General features: G+C 35.7%; 1 protein-coding gene across 1 annotated transcript in view; it reads right to left on the bottom strand.

Moving 5' to 3' along the window:
* Positions 1-6,464: 6,464 nt before the first annotated feature.
* LOC131031584 (uncharacterized) overlaps positions 6,465-20,691 on the bottom strand; it is a 107,831-nt gene continuing 93,604 nt past the window's right edge. Inside the window, exon 11 of the mRNA XM_057962732.2 lies at positions 6,465-6,659. Coding sequence (XP_057818715.2) covers positions 6,465-6,659 — 195 coding nt within the window. The remainder of the gene's footprint in view (positions 6,660-20,691) is intronic.

Here is a 20,691-nt window from a genome sequence, read left to right on the forward strand (position 1 = left end):
ACATAAGAGATAGCCCTGGCAAATTACAATGTGATGTCTATCCCAATGGGAAAGGTGACTAAAGGTTAGGAGGTGGACGAATTCAAGGATTCTGTGGATACCATACTAAACCAGCTGGAAAGGATGACTGCCAAGCGAGAAATGTACAAGGCTCGTGCCCTGCAAGGTAAGAATTATATAGACCACTTGTTGAGCCACTGCACCACACAAATGAGGCCTACAATCCTCCAATAGCGTTGGCTCAGAGAAACACTACTGAATTTGAGAGTGTCTAAGACACCGCCAAGGCAACCAAGGAATGGATTGAGGATATAACATGGATGGGATATCCAGTACTAGAGGAGGCAACTAGCATCAGATCAGACGCAAAGTGAGCCTGCCAACAATTGCAGACTATCAAGGACAAAGTTAGTGAACTTAAGAAGGCAGCTGATACACCTCTCGTCATCATCAAGGCATTATTTTGGACCCATTCTCAGATTTTAAAACTACAACAGATCCTCTGACCTCATGATATTGGCACCTTTCGAAACTGATGTCGGATTTTAGGTATGAAGAGTGACATCATAGACTACATCGACAAGCGATGGGTAGAGAGTAAGACGACTCTACTTGACATCGGAACCTTTTGTAAGGATGCTCTGAAGGTTATGATTAATGATTGGAAAGCTGGTATGGAGTGCAGCGAGATGAAGTTACGCTGGAAGGACCGGTTGAACAATGATGGAACTCCATATTCCAAGGAAGATATAGAGTTCGCTAGCAAGCTGCACACAGCGATAAGGGATTTCGAGACCAGGAAATTGGGAGGATAGACAATCACTGTGTTGACATTGAATTCCGAATTAATAATACCCCTCTTCCTCCTTTTGAGGAGATATACTCAATGTTACCCGGGGACGTGTTTTCGGCATAATTTGACCCGTCCCGGAAACGAGGTCATCCTGGAAATTCGGAAACCTGTACTCTAGTTGTCCCATAAAATTAATGATTGAATTTTGATTATTTGTTTGACTTCCACTCTCATACAGACTCTCAATTTAAGTTATTTAACACAAACGTTATATGTTAAGATTTTATTATGTATATAAGCATGCTTTATCCATGTTTTTATACGAATATTTAAAATTTCCCTATACATTTTAAATTTTCCTTATTTTTTGTATAGCTGTCCCCATTGTCATCCCCCACCATCCCCTACTTTGGGACAAAAAAATCCGTCCCAGAAACCCAATTCCCCGTCCCCCCGTCCCCTCATCCCGGAAACTCGGCGTAACATAGGATATACTCCATCTGTCTATGATTTCAAGAATATATTCGGGCAGAGCAGGCTGCAGATTGGGATATTTGGAAAGGGTACTTAGAAGGTGAAAATGATTTTTCATTGTAAAAAGGGAAAATATCCACCTTGGGATTGTAAAAAGTGCATTCCCAAAGTTAGTTATTTCTCCCCAACTACCAGGGTACTCTTTTCAGTTTTTGAGCTCCGTGCAATGCACTTTTGGGGGGTACAGCTATATGTATTATGGTTGTTAGTTGGTTAGTTAGTTGGGAGGTATGCTCCTTCTTAACTAGGTATGGGTAGTCATGGTTTTTGGGATGAATCTAGGCCACTTGTATTGTTTAATTTGGGCCATTCATCCAATTTTGAAGTTCTATTTAAAGGGACTAATGTTCCCTTATTTTGTAAGATCCATAATTGTTGCAAAAACTCTGCAGAAATGTTTACAGGTTTTATGGAATTCCAACCCGTTCATATTTCCTGTGAGTGCACAGTTCTTTTTTCCTCATTAAAATTTTTGTAATGCATTATGTTTACAAGTAGTGTATTTGGGTAAATATTTGACAGGGATTTTAAGTTCACACCATGAAGGATTGACTGATTGTCAATCCCCCTGCATGATTAATCTAAACATATTCATATATTTAGTTCGCCTGTTAAACACTTTCATGAATGTATATTTTGGATTCAGAATTAGTGTTTAAAAGTTCGAAAATCTAACTTCCCTTTGAAGATCACACCAAATTCTACTAAGTTGTGTTTAACTAGCAAGGTATAATATGGTAATTTTAAGATCCCCGTCTATTTGCCCATATGTGCTATTTTAGTTTAGAGTAGTTAGTATCTCTTCCTTTCTCTCTCTTTTTCCTTTTTTTTTAAATCTGAAGTTGCAGACCATAAAATAGCATCATGTATATGAATAATCTGATGAAAACGGAACTTGTAGAGTCTTAGGGACGTTGTAAACTTTAAAGCTTGTTCTATCCAACAACTTAAGTCCCCCTCGTGTTCACTAGCAAAACACATCAAACCACTGAGCTATCCTGCAGTCAAGACCTGACATTTGGACCTTGAGGATGTCCCCTTTGATCATTTAAAACAGCACTAGGGATTTCCTTATTCAAGAGAGGATAGCATACTCAACATTCTATTATGTGTTGACAGGAGAGAGTTGAAGCACGACTTTAGCCACATCAACACCACTCTAGAATTTTGTATGTTATCCCAAGTTTCTAGTTCTATAGCTGCCGAGAGGAATTGATCTATATATAGCTTCATCCACTTCCTTAAGAGGAGCAGACTTACCTCTAAGAGAGAAAATAAGTTTTTGGTTGTACATAGTGCTTTGTGTCTCATTGACTGCAAGACACTTGTGTACAAAGAGAGTCTAGCGGCACAATTGGATGTAGAGCTAGCGAAGCCATCACAAGTTGATGAGGATGCTACCACTTCAGATGTGGGGATGGTTGACATTAGTTTGAGGGATCTTGACTATGAGGAGTCCAACAATTATAGTGATGAGGAGTTTGCAGATGATTAGAGAACTCCCTTCACTACATTTTGATATCATGCTAGTAATTATAATTCTATTGCTACTCATTGTACGATGTAATCATCTTTATGATATTCATATTTTCAATATAATAGAAATCTCTAATTTGACAATTTCATTTGTTAAAATTTATTTAGCATTCAAAAAATCTTTGTATTTAATATTTCAAATTTTGCTATTTTTTTATTTTACTAATTTTCCATAGTTTCATTTGAAATGTAATTCTTATACATCTTTTCACAGCTAGTTTTCCAAGTACTATATGTATATTAGCACCACCACCTCGCCACCCCCACCGCTGCCATCGTCCCCAAACTTAGGCCCTTTGTCCCCCTATCCCCAAAACTTGTCCCTATGTCCCCCCATCCCCAACGGTCGTGGAACATTCAAAATTATCAACAAAATTTAAATTTGAATACAAAACTAATTAAAAAAATTTATAAAAAACACTCATAGAATCAAGGTTACCAAGAGATAGGGTACTTGGAGACTAGTGCCAGTGCTGATACAAGAAATTTTCAAAATTAGGAGATGAGGGCACTTGGAGATGCCAATTCTTTTTTAATATAATTTAATAGTTTCTATAAAATATAATGACATATAACTTTGAATACAAGAACAATGGTAAAGTTTTAGATTATATGCAAAAATTTGAATAAACAAAAACAATGCATGCAGAATGACAATGCATTATCAAGGCATGTGAGCCATCTAACGAAAAACCTTGATTAGAGAATCTCGTTGTTAATGTAGTATAACCAAAGAATCATAATAATTTTTAAGCAAGAGTTCATAGGGTATTACAAAATGTAAAGCTATATATTTATATATAAACAAAGGAAGCTCAAATTTATCAAGCAAGTGTGGGGAATAGATAGAGTAAATAGAGATTGCTAAACTATGTAGACTAAATTAAACCTACATAAGCTCATAACCCTCCAAATGTTGTCATGACAACACAATCTCTCACATCCGCGCTTATCCAACATAGCTAGATATCATGTAAAAATGAGTTTCTCTTTTTTTTACCTTCTCAAGCCCCTAGGTTGAAGGAGTCGAAGGAGATGCACAGGAGATGGCAAAAATAGCCGTGGGAGACAAGGATACAGTGGGAGATAAGGATGCAAAATCTCATGCTCAAATCGGTGTTTCAGGAAGCATCCAAGGTATTGGAGATACATCTCTGTCTCCATGGCACCTCTATTGGGGGGTGGGGGGGCAAACATCTCCCAGTAACACCTACCTTATGCTTGAAAAATCCTTCCAACTTGGTGTAGAATCCCTCTTCTTGCTCATTCTCACCCCTCTTGCACTTTCAGTACTTCAATGACACTCTTTCACTCCACTCACTCTTTTGCGTCTCTTCAACCTTGTTGATGAAATCAATTTGTAAGTAAAAATGAATTTTTTGGAGTGTTTTATTGAGTTTGGGAGGCATTGGTGGGGCACATTGGCCATAAGGGTTTGGCCTTGGGCTCTAGTTTTGAGGAAAATTTTGAAACTTTTATTTTTACTTTATCCCCAAAAATCTAGCTACGGTTTCGCCTTGGGCTCTGTAATGTCCCCTTTCGCCTAGAGTCAATCAAGGTTAATTTTGCTAGCCTTAATTATTCCCGAAGGCTAGAGAAAAATTAAATTACAAGGGAATTAAGTGATTAATTAAATATGAAGTTATGCCAATGCTCAAATTATAACTTGTTCATATTTAATTAACATAGTGGGCCAGTTGATAATATTGAGCGCCTAGGTTAATGTATTTTTTGGGGAGCGACTTCTACATGGGTCAATTAAATTTTATAAGGTGATTTCCTTATTTTACTTGCCAAGTGAATACATAGTATTTATTTGCTAATATTTTATTGAGGAGCCGATTAATGATCACAACTTTATAAGGTGACTTATCAGGAGGCTTAGGCATCATTTATTTTTCATCTTTTTTATCGATATTTGTTGGAGACATCGAATGCATCTATTTTTCTTCATAGTTTTGGGACAGAAACCCTAGAACGTGGATGTTAGGACGAAATCCCTAAATGTCCAGTGTGCAGCACTAAAGATTGGCCGTTACAAGGGTCGTATTTAACGGTTGCAGATTACAGAGGAGTTTAGAGTTCAAGCTGTCGCTTAGAGAAGATACGACCTCTCCTATAATCGTTTGTCTCTGCTAGATCTAACTTGCAAGGGTCAGATATATGGAGAATTTATTTACTAATGTAGGGCGGAATTATACAACAAACAAAATGGAGCCGTAGTTTGCATCATTTGCAGCATCTCAGCTTGCATCTTAACACATATACTTACATCATTTAGGCACTATAAGGGAATTCGCAGCCTGATCTTGTATGTACAGCTTGCATCTGGGGTTGAAGGGTGATAAGGTGTGTGAGAAAGAGGCGCCAGACTTGGTCAACAAAGCATCTCCCTAGCTGGAAGCAATTGAGGACACAGATCTGTATTAATATGTATGAAGCATCCACTTCATGCTAGTATCGAGCAGCTCTCATCATAGATTGGGTCTTGCATCTCGGGTATGTTGTACAAGCTTTTGATCATCATAATCTACATCTGAAAAAGGGCTGTAACAGTTTAAAATGTTCCATAGAAGACCTGTTCAATTTGTACATCAGTCATCTTTACATTGGAAATAAGTGTATTTGTAGTTGTCTTTTGGGCATTTATGTTTGTAGTTTTATTGCCTACCTTTCTATGCAATCCGTTAATGTCCATACATTGAAAATCAAATCAAACAACAATCTAACCAAGTGCCACATTCCAAAAGCAGAATACAGGGACACTGCATGACAAGTGTTTGATGAAATGTCCACACACTAAAAACTTTTATAAAAAAAATATCAGGACAGAGTTTGTCTGGGATATTACAGGCTCTTAATGACGTCCCCATCCGCGTAATGCCTAGTTTTTTTGGGTGGACGCATCCCTATGGTTCACTGGTTTTCATTATTGCAAGTTTATTTTATCATCTCTTATTGTAAAGAATCCAAAAAAAAAATAAGGGGGTGTGCTTACAAAAACATACATAAAAATAATATGTTTTTATATAGATTAAAGTTTGTGTCAACTTGATATAACATTGAGATTGAAAAATCCAATTGGCCTTCACCCTCTTGGATTCCTTGAAAATCGACTTGATCAATCTTGCATTAATTAATCCATCCATGCTAAATAGTGTTAAGCTGGTATGGCACATTTTCAGAAATATCTCACTAATAAATAGCCAAATTCTTTTGTAAAATTCCCAAGGCAGGAGGGGCTATTCAACCCAAGAGATTTGCAACCTAGCATTGCTTTAATCAAATTTGAGTAATTCCTCAGTTTTGACTTTTGAGAGGCCAAAGGACACTATTCCAAGCTTGAACTCCTGTGTAAGTATTGTTGAATATTAAACCAATTGCTTTCATGTTAACAGTTGAAGAAGTAAAATATTTATTTAGAAATGATCCTGAAAAGTCTCTCTAATGCATCTTGCTGTGGCAATCAAGCTATGAAACAGTGTACTAATTAAAGCAGTTTGCTACAGTTGCAATTAGTTAGCTGATAACATACTGATTACTGTTTGTCACATGGTCATTTTAGCAAAGTTACATCTATCATGTCAAATAAGTGAGACATCTATATGCAATAACAACAACTACAATCACGTAATATATCAGCTTTGATTTCCAACCTTGCACTTCGGTCACGACTCCTTTCAATGGGTTCAGTGTACAATCTTTTGAATGTAGATAGAGGACCAAGAAGGTTTGGATTGGCAAATTCCATCATTGCATAAAATTCGTTTAAATTATTTTGCACAGGAGTTCCTGTCTGCCACAAACAAAATAGGAAATTAATCTTAACTCTAGAAATAACTATCATGATATGTTTAACAGTGATAGATTTTCATCTACAGAGAAGTGTAATTCACAAGCATAAATGAAGCTAGAAAAAGTATCATAAAACATGTCACAAGGATCATTTCCCACTCAAACAGAAAATATTCTCTATTCATCAAAATCTTATAGAAAATGTATAATTAACTAAATTTCTAGGCAGTTAATATGTTTGGAAGAAAGACAAACAACGTGCTAAATACGAAGGCATTCCTATGATTAGCCTTCATAGAACAACACTTGCATATTTGATGCATGTCTACTCCAACTCTTATCTTTCCTCATGTAATATAAGATACATTTCTTTCAAAGAAAAATTACACACTTATGAGTTCTCTTAAAATTTGTAATAATATATAGTTTACAATTTCTGATTTCTAGTTAGAGATGAATATTTTCCTTGTTGAAATGTCTCAAGGAATATAATTACAAACTCACCCATAAAAATGACAAATGCATGCAATTACATATATATTTTGAAGCAAATAAAATGTTGTTGGATGGTTACAAAAAGTGACTGTATTGCGATATAATACTCTTCAGGTCAACAGGAGTGACTTTTAAATAATTTATATAATTGTGTTAACACTTATTTGCATGCATCAGTACTCCCTTTTCATGCCTATTTGTCTAACAGTCTTTACACTTATTGTGCATATATTTTAAAATCCATCACTATATCCCTAGATAGCAATATTTATGAGGTATATTTCTGATATCAAAAACCTGTCAACATTTGATCTAATTCCAGGACCCCAAGTACAATACTTGAATCTTAATAGATGCATATATAAGAATTCCTTTTGTTGTTTCTTAATAGATAGAAATCAAATCAACCAAGTAATCCAAAGAGTTGCACTGCCTTATATAGGTGGCATTCCCAGCTTTCCCTGTGTGAAATCCTAGATTTTCTGGAAAAGTTTGCTCAAATTTTCTGGGAAGACAAATAAACTAGCCTGTATTCAGATCTATCTAGTCAAAGACCTTCAAAAGACAAATAACCTTCACGTGACTGACAATTGTTTCTGTTGTAACTTATTGCCATTGATGTCAAAGGGCAGAGTTAGATCGTCCACTATCACCAAAATATTGTTGAGCAAACAAGGAGGCAATTTAAATATATTAAATTGCATTATTTCAAGGTGATTTAAAGTTTAAGCTTATATGCTGGCCAATCTCCTTATTGGCACCCAAGACAGAATTAAATGTATGATGACCAACCTGCATAATGTTAAATAAATTCATATTTCCTAGAGGCCAACCTCATGCTTAAGTGCCCCATTTGGTATGTTAAAATGAAAATAAATAAAATGCATTTACTGCCAAATGGGCCGACCTCCTTGATATGGGCACCCATTTTCTTGGGAAGTAAACTAAAATAAAATGCATTGGGCCAACCTGTTTGAGGTGCTGCAACCGTTAGGTGAATAGGTGCTTTAGTGGATATAAATAAGAAGTCATTTATGGACATTATCAATCAAGCATTTCATTGAATATCATTCCTATTCATAGCAGATCTGGAGAAGACCTTAGAAGCAGATCTAAAGGAGAGCTAATAGCAGACCTGAAGAAGACTTAAGTCCAGCATTTAAGGAGATTTTGTGAAGAAAATATAGCAGATCCAAAGGCGATTTGTAGCAGAATTATTGCAGACCTAGGGGCAGACTTTGAAGATGAATTATTGCAGATCTAAGAGCAGACTTTGAATGTGAATTAAGTGCAGATCCAAGAGCAGATTTTGAAGGAGATTTGTTGCAAGATCTTGAGCAGAAATATCACAGATGTGTTGATATACTTTGAGCAGAATTTAGAGAGCTTGTTAGGGTAGATCTTGAAGATATTTGCAGCAGCAATTAAAGGCAGATTTGTAGCAGATTCAAGAAGACCTATTTCCTGTCTTAAGAGGTTAGTGCCTCTCATTAAAAAGAGACTGGTATCTCTTGCTGAGTTGGTGCTCAGTTGTGGAATTGGTGTCTCCAAATGGTTGGTGCCTAAAAAGATTGCAAGGAATTTCTAATGTAAAATAAATATTTTGCTGTGGTTTTTACCCGCAAGGGTTTCCACGTAAATCATGTGTTCTTGTAATCTTAATTGCTTAATCTTGCATTTATGTTATTGCTGTGGATGATTAAGTTTTGAAGTCAACAAGAAAAATCATGATTTGTGTTAATAATTTATCCAGAACCATATAATTGCCTTTTTCTTGCTTGCAATTAAAAAAAAAGTGATTTTCACTTCATTTTTTAATGCAATTGGCCATTTAGGGCACACGGAGACTAGTGATTTGGGAAACAATTTTAAACACGAATCACAAGTTTTCCTCATTTTTTTAATATTCTTTGTGTTGACAGATGTTGTGATGCACATATTTTTTCAACTTCTTCTTAAAGGTTTTAGTCAAGGTGATGCAACACACCAATTTCCCATGGGATCGTGTCTTTCATATTAGAGGAGGCAAATCGGATGTGTAAACTTTGTGCAATGGCCAATTTTAACTGGTAAGGAACTCATTAAGTAGTTATTCCCTACTCTTAAAATTTGATGATTTGTTAGCTTACCACAAAAGGAAGGCACTACTCTAGAGAAAATGTTAGGATATAATTGAAGCTCGGATATGAATTTTCAAACATTTTTATAAACAAAAAAAGATCCAAACACCTAATTTCACACTTAAGTGATAAAATTGTGAATATGGTGTGCGATGAAAGTTTGTGTGGTTTCAAAAGCTTTAATTTGGGTTTGGTGGCTACGCCCAAACCCTACGATGGGTGCTGCCCCTCAACCCCATTGGGGTCTCCACTCCCAAATCCCCACTAGTTATTGGGATCTCTTGTCACATAAAAAACTTGAATTTAAACAAAGGGATGACAAGAATAGGGATATAACTCTTGAGTGTGCTAACTTAAAACATTATCATCACACCGCTTGCCAAATCTCTTTAAATGAGGCAACTTCTGCATATGACATGGCTAGTGGAAGTGGCATTGTAACTCATTTAGAGGTTGAACTCATTTCTTGGTCTATGCTATGTATTTAAATCTAATTTTGATTTAAATATTATGGAAATCAGTAATATATTCTAAAATTTAGTATTATGTATGTTTTTGAAAAATATTTTTAAAAGATTGTGTTTTAAAATGTTTGATAAAATTGCCAAGCTTTTGTCAAATTTTTCTCCAAGTTTTTGCTAAGTCCGAGTTTTTAAAAATTTTGGGCCTACCAAGCAATTGTCGAGTCCGAATTTCACAACTATGGTTATATCTATTGTGAAAGACTTATTTCTAAAGATTTTAATTTGCTGAATATAATATATTTGCTACAGTTGCTGATACAAATACTATTATCAGCAGATAAGGTTGCCATTTTTATTAATGAATATTTTAACATTAGTTTTGCTGGATCTAATATGATCAACATTATTTTTGCTACCGTACCAATTTATTTTGAGATGGCAGCATTTTCAATTTAATGGTGACAACCAAACATTTTATAACTGCTAGGAAATTTAAGCACAATGCAGTGTTTTTGCATATTATTCACAAGGTCTGTCTATTTTTATGCTGCCCAAAACAAAGTGCACCTGTTTGGAAATAGTTGCTAGCTGCCGTACCAACATTTTGATCCCAGCTTCTGCTTTAATAAAGTTTATCGCTGCATCATCTGTGAGCTATCTTATTTGAAGTTGTACATGAATAATTTACTGTGGATCCCATGCACAGTCAGCTTTGAAATTAATTATAATCTGCATTTAAATAGTTATTTTGAATATATTGACATGTGTTGCAGCTGGCACTTAAAATAACAAGTCAGGTTTCAATTTGTATTTATTATATCTTCATATTTGATATAAATTATATCAAAGAAATGAGACTCTGACTCAGTGCAGACTTGGCGAGGGTGACTCAACTCAGGACTTGGGACTTGGCAAAAAATCTCAGCACAGACTCAACAAAGACTCGGCAAGTGAAAAACCCAAGAAATTTAGAGATTTTTAAAAATTTTAAACTTGTTTCATGCACGCTTTATTAAATAGGCATCAAAGACACAATAATATCATCAAATAGAAGCTAATTTGATCACATACACAAGTATACATCAATCACATAAGTATAAACGTAAATTGTAGTTGAAGGAAATAGCACACTTAGATATATAAATATTGTCAAAGGTATACAAAACTCATGGAACATGAAATCCATGACATCAAATGTTCCAAACAATTATCAAAAAAATAACTAGAAGTCTATGGTCCTACGAAGGCATCTAAGCTTGGTCCTAGATGATGAAGCAACCATAATATTTTTTTAACTATGAATATGTAGAGATTTGCAACAAGGGATATGTATTATTTAGATTTTTGTGATCATGATTAATCACTTACCTATTACTTGCTTAGAATCATAGTTTGATGCGGGTTTGGGGTAAAACCAAAATGAGGTTGAAGGTAGCACTGTCATGTCCCCTCTTTAGTATGACATGACACTTTACGTGGGTTTGCCTACTCCAGACTCTCGTAGGCAGATGGTTGTGGTGAGAGAGTCATTTTGGCGTTTATTTGGTGAATGGATGGCTCATTATGCTCTTGGAGACATTATATTTTATTATTTGGGGCCAAGATGTTATATTTTTAAATTGAGGTGCACTTTTTATTTTATGAAGTAACTTTTTATCTAAAAAGTGCAATGAGGCTTCTAGAAGATTCTATTATGGATACTTCTAGAAAGTCATGGATACTTCTAGAAAGACTAAGAGGCTTCTAGAAGATTCTATTATGGATACTTCTAGAAAGTTATGGATACTTCTAGAAAGACTAAGAGGCTTCTAGAAGATTCTATTATGTGTATAAATAGACCCCATGGGTCTCTCATTTGGCATCCAAGTTTATTTTTCTCTAGTGCATCTACTTGAGCATTTGTGGAGCTTGAAGGTCTACAAGTATTCAGCTGAATCATTGGGAACGATACCTCCCAAGTGATTGCATAACTGAGGGGGTGAAAGATCCTCTGAAGGGTTGCTCTTCAGAATTGGTACTCAGCCAATTCAGGTGTGCTTAATTGGAATACTATCTTGTCAGGGTTCGATTTAGAGATCAGTTGCAAACTTACATCTTTGTTCATGTATCAATGAATGTCATTGTCTATCTTAGAAAGTCTGAAATAGTGATCAGAAATTAATTGCAACAGTTGTATACTTCAAACTCCCATATTTCTGAAGCATGTATGACATCTATTTGACATAATGTCAATTCTAGTATTGATGAAAAATTGAGTTGTTCCCTTGGTAGTTAAATTGATATATGTTTCCTATATACTTTGCAAATCAGTAAAGTGCTTAGTTGTAGATTGTATGTAACTTGTTGGACAATATTCCTTGAATCAAAATCATCAATTCTTCCATACATAAGCAAGGGATACTACAAGCACCCCTCACAAGGGTTTGAGGGTGAGAGAGAGAGAGGTAGAGAGAGGCCTAGATCTTGGGGGAGAGAAGAGAAAGTGGAATAGAGAGAGGTACAAAGAAGAGATAGAGGAAGAATGATAGGGAGAAATATAGGTCTAGAGTTTAGGGCAAATAAAGTGAGTGAGATAGAGATAGTGAGAGAATGCTGATAGGAGCCTATTGATTACTGAAATTTGACTAAGTCTGAAAATATATAAGATCTTCTAAACCCTAGAATTTGCATTGTAACTCGTAGAGATCTGAAGCCACTCTCAAACATCCTACCACTATATACATGAAATATAACTTAAAGTATATGAAAATAAATGTTATATTTCATGTATGTATTCTGATGAAGAGAATAAGACTAACTTGAAGACAACCGTGGGGAGTTACATATTAGATTTCATGTATATTCTAGGGGCATGTCACAAACCCAAAAAGCATTTAAATTTTGAGATTTAAAAAAAACTATGAGTCTAGCCAAGTCCAAGAGACGCGACTCACTTGGACTCAATGATTCTGGTGAGTCTCACCCAGACTCGGCTGAGAGAGACCAAAGACTCACCAAGGGTGACTCGACTCAGGACTTGCCGAGTCTAGGCAAGTTTGGGCAAGTCCCTGAACTCTGAATTAAATCAAGAAACAAGGTTTACTAGTATTCTAATTTTCCACATTTATAAATCAGATCTTAGCTGATAGTCAACATTGGGTTCAGATTTAATTTTGCATTCATTTTTAGTATTTAAAACAAGTGTTATAATCTAAAAATTATCATAAATTATCAGTAGAGTATTAAATTTCAGTTTCATATTTTAATTTTAGCATTTATAAATAAGTATTCTAGAAATTACCATAGATGAACAGCATTTTCATATTTTATTCAGTTTGTATTTCCATGAAACATTTAAAAATCGCATACAGTGCAACGTCCTTCTTTGAGAACATTACGGTTCCAAAGTGAAGTTTGTTACCATGTATCTAATAGATGAAGATCTGGGGATGAAGATACTTCAACCAGTCTAGAAGTCAGAATCAGAATTTTCTTCAGTTGTTCAATAAGCATATTGTTTTCAGAAAACTTTTAGAAACAATCATTAAATGTTGCTGATTTTCATGTGACGATAGAAGAGGTGTTTCATTGAGCAAGATTGTGCTTCACACACATTAGTCTGATCGAGAAAGGGCCCACTCAAGAGGATTAGTGATCAGTTTTAAGTATGGTTTTCTGTGTATGTGTTTGATTAATATAATAAAATATTTGGCTTTATTTATAATTACTATCAGCAATCTGAATCTTAAAGTTACCATTCTAATCTAGATTTCTATGTGTTACAATTGAGCATGAAAATTTTCATTTAAAGTAATTTATTTTCCAGTTTACAAGCAGGATCAACCATTTTTCTGATCAAAAATCTTGAATTGATTAGATCTGCATTTTCATTTAGAAAACACAGTTTTAAGTAGAGCTTGTGATCTTGCATATATTTTGCTGGCATCTGATTGAAAGTAATTTACCTGGATTATAAAAAACATTGAGTGTGCTCAACACTAATAATATTCTTGACACTTTTACATTAAATATTCCCTAACCTAGATGTTCTCCTCTATTGACTTACACAATTTTACCCAATTTAGGCACCCTACCTTTAAATTCCATTCTAAGCTCCAACAGTTAAATATGTTACAATACTTCCACACAAGGAACAGGCTGATTAGAATCCACACAGTCTGCAACAGCTTCCCAAACGCCTTATTCTAACCCCTAAACACTCTGCTGCCACCTAGCAAAGATAACCAACAAGTAATGGTACCCCCAACTTAATGGACCATCACCGAAGTGGCAAAATGGAGTATGCAAGAAGTCTGAAAACACCTCCAGCAAGATACCCAGCTCTGTCCTTGACTCTAACACAGGGTGGCAGGCCCAAGGAAGGCCTAAACTGTAATGTCCCCATTTTCAGTTTCTCTTGTAGTGCAGTTGGAGCTGACTTTCTGGGTTTGCGTCAGCTTGATTAGAGGAGTATATTGATTTCACGGTGAACTCAGATGGGAGTTGTGCAACACTTTCTGAAGGGATTTCAGACAATTTGTCCGCTCTTCCTATTTATAGTAAATGTCAGTCCAAACTGACATGGGCAATTGTTAGTGCCACTATTTTGGGCTAGTTGATAATTGCATTAATTAATGACATCTTGCCACCTTATGGTGTTTTAAGTTATTATTTTAAATAACATTAAAAGTATTGAAGTTATGTCAAATATTTGACTTAACATTATTTAATTTAGTAAAGTGACTTTATATCAGCACCTAGGGAGTTATAAGGTGTTATTTTAAATTATCAAATAAAACGATTTCCAAACGGTGGGCACCAACTTACAGAGACATAAGGAGATGTTAAAGCTAAATTAAAATATTACAAAACTCTAATCAAGGCGTTGGACTTGGAGGGGATAAGAAGGCTTTTTGGAGCTCATTTTCAATATGTTGAAGATTATTATTTCTCTATCTGAAAACCATGTGCGGTATGGAGATTAGACATGGTTCAATTTCATCAATCCTGAGGATGAAAGCCCTCTTGGAGAAGATTAGCTTTGGAAGTGGAAGATCTTCCCTGCCTAATGATTGTTGTAGATATCATTCAAGTATTTCACAGTGCATTCAAGGTTAAAATTATCAAATTTGTGAGTCGTCATTGAAGACAAATTTCTGTGGTTTTAAAGTTTGTTTGGAGCTTGCAGTTGAACATCTGGAGGTTTATTGTTTACAATTGCTTTGAAAGTGAGAAGTTTGAAAGAAGATTTTAATAACTTTAATAAAGAATATTATTGATGTCAAAACATCTATAAAATAAATTACTTTGAAATCACTTATGTCATGTGCTTTGAATATCATGACTTATGCGAGGATGGGTGATTAGTAAATAGACACTAAAGAGTATTCATCATAGATTTCTTTCTTGATATTGTCGCAATTTTCCAAGGAAAACAGTAGGTCTTGGGTACATGGGAGCCATGGTATCGTGTACTTTGATGCAGTTTGCAGCAAAGAGAATATTGATACCAAGAGTGACTTTATTTGCTGACCTTTCTGGCACTAAACGACAAGAAAATGGCAGTAAAGTGATCGAGGAATTTGTGGACCATACTTGGTTGCTTCAAAGGGAAATTGTCCAAAAAGAAATAAAATTGTTGTGGAATTAGAGGAAGAATGAGCACAAGGTGTCTTGGCACGTTAAATAGTCTACTAGAAAATAATAAGCAAAATAATCTTTCATGTTTAAATCTGCCGCCAAAAAAGCCAAAAAGGTTCCAAGTTATCAGGCTGTTTGGACAGCCAAAAAAGCCAACGTACGAGGAACGAAAAGTAACTTTTAAGTCCTATTGTTGTTAGGGCTTCTCATCCCAGTCAGCATTTCAGTCTTGTGCATAACAATTTCATATGTATATAAATATACTTTCTTATCTCTGATTCATTGCAGAAAGGAAAGACGTCAGACCAGTGTTCAAAAAGCTTTATCTTTGATTATATTTTGATCCCTGTGCATGGAATATCTCAGTCCAAGGGTATGATGCTGTGTATTTCAGAAATTTGCAATAATATCTTGGATTGGTACATGTAAATTGCTGCTGTTGCTACTTGTAGTTAAAGGTCAGAAATAGATTTGTTTAAACTTTATCATCCATTGCAATTAACAAAGTATGCTATCATTTTGGATTATGTTTTTGGAAAGATATAAATTGTTATGATTCAGTCAATGCATGTTTCTTATGGAAATATCATTACCTCAACAAACTGAAACTATGCAAATGCAAAAATTTACTTAGGGAAAAAGGGTGAAAAAAAAGTTGGACAAGAATCTGGGGTGCATATTACACTAACTCACCAAGAATCAAACTTTCCACCTCCAAGTTTGCTATAGTATCTCTGATCTTACTTGGCATCCCAAATGCAAGGCAGAAAATGCCCTAAACCCCTAGGCATTGCTACCATTCCCTCACACAAAAGCTTCCAACACATCTGCAGCCAGCATAAGGGATTTGAACTTCAAGAAAAATTCAGTCCTCAGACAATGGAGACCAAAAACACACATAAATTGATCACCCACCTCCTAAGAAGCCAATGGAGAAATGCCCACAAAAATCTAACAACCCTAATAGTCTCGGTGTCCAACTTTGATGGGTACGGCTTGTACCAAAGGTGTTCGAACAAGGTCGAAAAGCATGCCAAAAAGCATCAAAACCACTACTATCCATCATTCACACAAGCTCAGTTAAAATACTTTGAATATTCTCATTTTTGAAGAACCCAAAAATCCAAACTCCAAGAAAAAACCATGTGTTTCCTACGTGGATCTTTCACCACCAAAACTGTTAATGATAATAGCTCTGGTCGGTATCCATACTGTAACCGACGGAGCTAATCTAAATGTTCAGTTGGCCTATCGGCCTTGAACATTTAGATTATTGGTACCCGTCTATACTCTATCATATGTGCTTTGCATATATTATCAGTAATTTACTTATTACTAATTACCAATTAGCTGTCATGTATAAACCACGATTAATTATTCAAGTCTTTAGTTATCCGTTCTTCAAGAGTCGCCTCCCCGCTCTTTGGAAGATGCATTGGTTCATGCTATAGATGTGGCTCTTAGTTCGAATATATTATGATTGCCGCCTTCATTCTCAGTGGTGGTGAATAAGAATAAGAGTCAGATCGTATGCAGACAGCAAGGCAACATTACAAGTCGGATCAGATACCTACAGCAGGGTAACATTGAAATATATCAGTTGGATTGGCACCATCATCGCTGATATTATTCCATGTGATATTAAACATTAGAACGAGACTATTATCTCTGATATTATTCCATGGGAGATTAAACATTAGAACAACATTGTTCTTTGTGATATCATTTCGTGGAAGATTGATCATACTGCTTGCTGTTCAAATACCTACATTGTGGAATTAAGACAGTAATACAATACCAACTGTATACTCTGCTATAAAATTAAATTAATTCCTCACAGTCAGATCAAGAGTCGTTGATCTTCATCGAGCCCTTCAGTCGCAACCTCACAACAGCATTTGTAATATTCTTTCTTTACCTGCGAGCTAGCGACCACTGCAAATCTAACAAAAACAACTTATTTCATCGCAAGCTCACAACTCAAAACTTAACTTGACTTAAACCTTTGTGACTCGCGACAACAAGACACTTAACCGCCATCGCATGCTCGCAACACTTTTTGACTTAAGACTTACAAACCTATAAGCATACGATGACCACAAAATCAGACCAAAACTTACCTGTCGCCAGATCGCAACATAAAATGCTAAACAACTTCAAAACCTGCTGGCAAGCGACCAAACCAACTAAGATGCGATACCAACCACATCGCATGATCGCAAATTAAAATGACTTAACCGCGAACACCTCACGACCTTGCGATAACATAAAATCACACCCAATCGCAACATAAAATGGTCAAGTGCAAAACATCTTGCGAGGTAGCGACAACCAAAATCTCCTAGTACTCGCAAGCTCGCGACTTAAACTGACTTGATGACAAATGACCTGCGAGCTAGCGATAACCATAAAAGCTCAAACTATTTATCTCTTAACCGCAATGACCCAGCGAGTACCAACAAAAATCGATAGTCGCTCACTCTCCAATGTTTTATGTTACCTTCATAAACAAGCGCGAGCAGTGGCACACCATGTCCATTAATGACTTACTCGCTAACTCTCGCGGCTACAATGCATGACATCAAACCAACTCGAGACCTCGTGACCAAAGCAATTTCATTAACAATCTCCAACTCACTAACATAAAATGCTAACACCCAAAAAGCTAGAGACCTCGTTATTTAAACCCAAACCAACACTCGCTAACTCGCCACTTAAATTGTTAAACATGAAATTTATCTACGAGTTAGAGATGAAACATTAAACATGTCTCATTGTCTGACCAACCGTTTGACCACACTTGACGTTGACATGGACAAATAAAGAGAGGACAACTCATATTTTCAACGCATGACAACTTCGGTTTACTAGCCAAGTAAGACAAAAAACAAACACAAAACCCGAATCACCATGAACATGACCAGAAATCGTGAAAAGATACTTCCATAAAACCAGAGGATAAACCCACGACATGAATCGAAGCTCGACATGACTTAGCCAAAAATTTTGCAGTCCTAAAGGAGTTCGCATTTTGGAAAAATGGAAAAAATGTTGTTCTAACATTATGTTAAGCATTTAATGTAGAACAGTAGAAAGGTTCTAACAGTTATGCAATATAAATAATTTTATGGATCTTGTCACACAAATTGTTGCATTTCATGTTCAACATAATGTGGAACCAATTTACTAATAATTCAATTGTTTACTAATAATTCAGAAACTAAATTCTAATTGTTTACTAATAATTCAAATTCACAATTAAAAATATGAAATAAGTATCCATTCTGATTGACAAATTCAAGGAATACAATATCAAAATCATCAATGACAACTATAGTATTGCAAATTGTAATATGACTCAAGAACTGTAGTATAAATACCTATAAACTGACTGCTAATTCACTTCAGTGACTCAGTCTGAGGCTTCTATATCCCAAATGGACTCAAGATCCAGAAACTGACTAGTACTAACAGGTTCATCTTCATTCTGAGTCGAGTATTCAAAAATTTATTCTTCTTCATGCTGACTCTAAGTTTGTGATCCATCATTTGTCTCAGCACTAGCAAAAGCACCACCAGCTTTTAAAGTGTTGCACAGCCCTCGTCTTTCACGCATGGAATTCCAGATTGTCAGTGCCCTATCATATGGAAAATCTCTAACATTATACTGAGTTACAAACAACCTCAAGCAAGTTTCCAAATTTTTGTCTAATTTGTTTCTGATCTTTGATTTCAAAAGCCCTAATGCACTGAAAACTCTCTCATCTTCCACCGACCCCAATATCATTGTTTGACATAAATCAGCAAGTTTGAAATATTCTGGTATTGCAATATGCAATACTTCACTCTAATCTATCATTTTCCAAAGCCTTGTGATTGATCCAGGTTCAAATGGATTCTCCAAGTTATCCAACTATTGTTTCATACACAATGCAAAGCGTTTACATTGTTTTTTAAGATGATCTGAATTTAAAATTCCTTCTATTGGTTGTCCATTGCAATATGCATCTTTTGAAAATGTCAATATCAATTCGTCTAGTTTTTTATGAAACACCTTTGCGTCATTTGGATTATCTCCAATTGAATGCCAAAATTGAGGATACACACAACCCATGGCTTCAAGTATTTCTTCTCGAGGGAATCTTTCATGAATCTCAGATGAAAGTTCGTATGCAGACTTCAAATTATCACTAACAGATTTAACAATCCTGTCAAAATCTTCCTTTTTAACTGGTAGTGCTCTGCCTCGCTTGCCCGTCTTAGATTGGTTCATTGGTATCTGAAATCCTTTTACAAAGACACATAGCTCATTTTTTCCATTGAAATGTAGAAACATTTCAACATGATTCAAATCTGTAATTATCTACCACCTAAAAAGGACATGGCCCAAGCATCTCATTTTATTTTAGATCTGAATATAGACCATCCAGGCCCAAGCATGTCATTTTACGTAGAGTGCTATACTCATTGATATACATAGTTCTGTCTTGGGCTTTCTTAACAAGTTTGTTCATTGAATCCAGCATGGGGAGAAGACTAGCTAAAGTTAACAGAGTCTCTATATCACTTAACTTATGTAAGAGATAAGGAGGTTTGTCTATTGTGAGGCGTTGCTCATACATTAGTCCGATCAAGGATTGATATTCTGTTAGGCCTCGTTCCGCTGGTCCATGCAAGGAAATCCATCTAGTCTCAACATCCCTAAGAAGCTTGTTTCCTGCTGTTACTCCCTTAGCAAAAATCTGAAATTCTGCAAAACGTTTAGGACTTCGGCAGAAGTATGAGTGGAGCTCGTGGACCAGATCTTCAACTTTTGACACTGTAGAGAAATTGCTTACAATTCTATATGCTAAATTCATTCGATGGGCCATGTAGTGAATGCCGCGCATGTATGGTGCAATACTAGTTTGTAATCTTGCGCAAAGACCGGTCCTTTGACCTTGCATTACTGCAGCTCCATCAACTCCAACACATCAACTTCTTGGCAATTGTCAAGTCATCCATACCAGCAATTTCATTCAAAGCTTTCCTAACTTCTAAATATAATTTTTTTGTTCTTGAATTGCCCCTCATTTTACGAACACAGAGTAGATAAGCTCGGCGAACGTGTTCTTTTACGGTATACACATGCATACAGACCCAAGCAGTGTTATCTACAGCAGTAACTTCATCTATGGATAATGAAATGAATTTTGACTCTTTTACACTCTCCTGTAAATTTTTCTTTTCCACCTCAGCGAGACAGTTTGCCATTTCCCATCCAGCGTTTATTGACCAATGTGACATAGGATAGTGAGGAACATTCAAAAAACATAATAAATTACTATATTCTGGG

Source organism: Cryptomeria japonica, chromosome 2 (genome assembly GCF_030272615.1).
Source record: "Cryptomeria japonica chromosome 2, Sugi_1.0, whole genome shotgun sequence".
Lineage (NCBI taxonomy): Eukaryota > Viridiplantae > Streptophyta > Pinopsida > Cupressales > Cupressaceae > Cryptomeria > Cryptomeria japonica.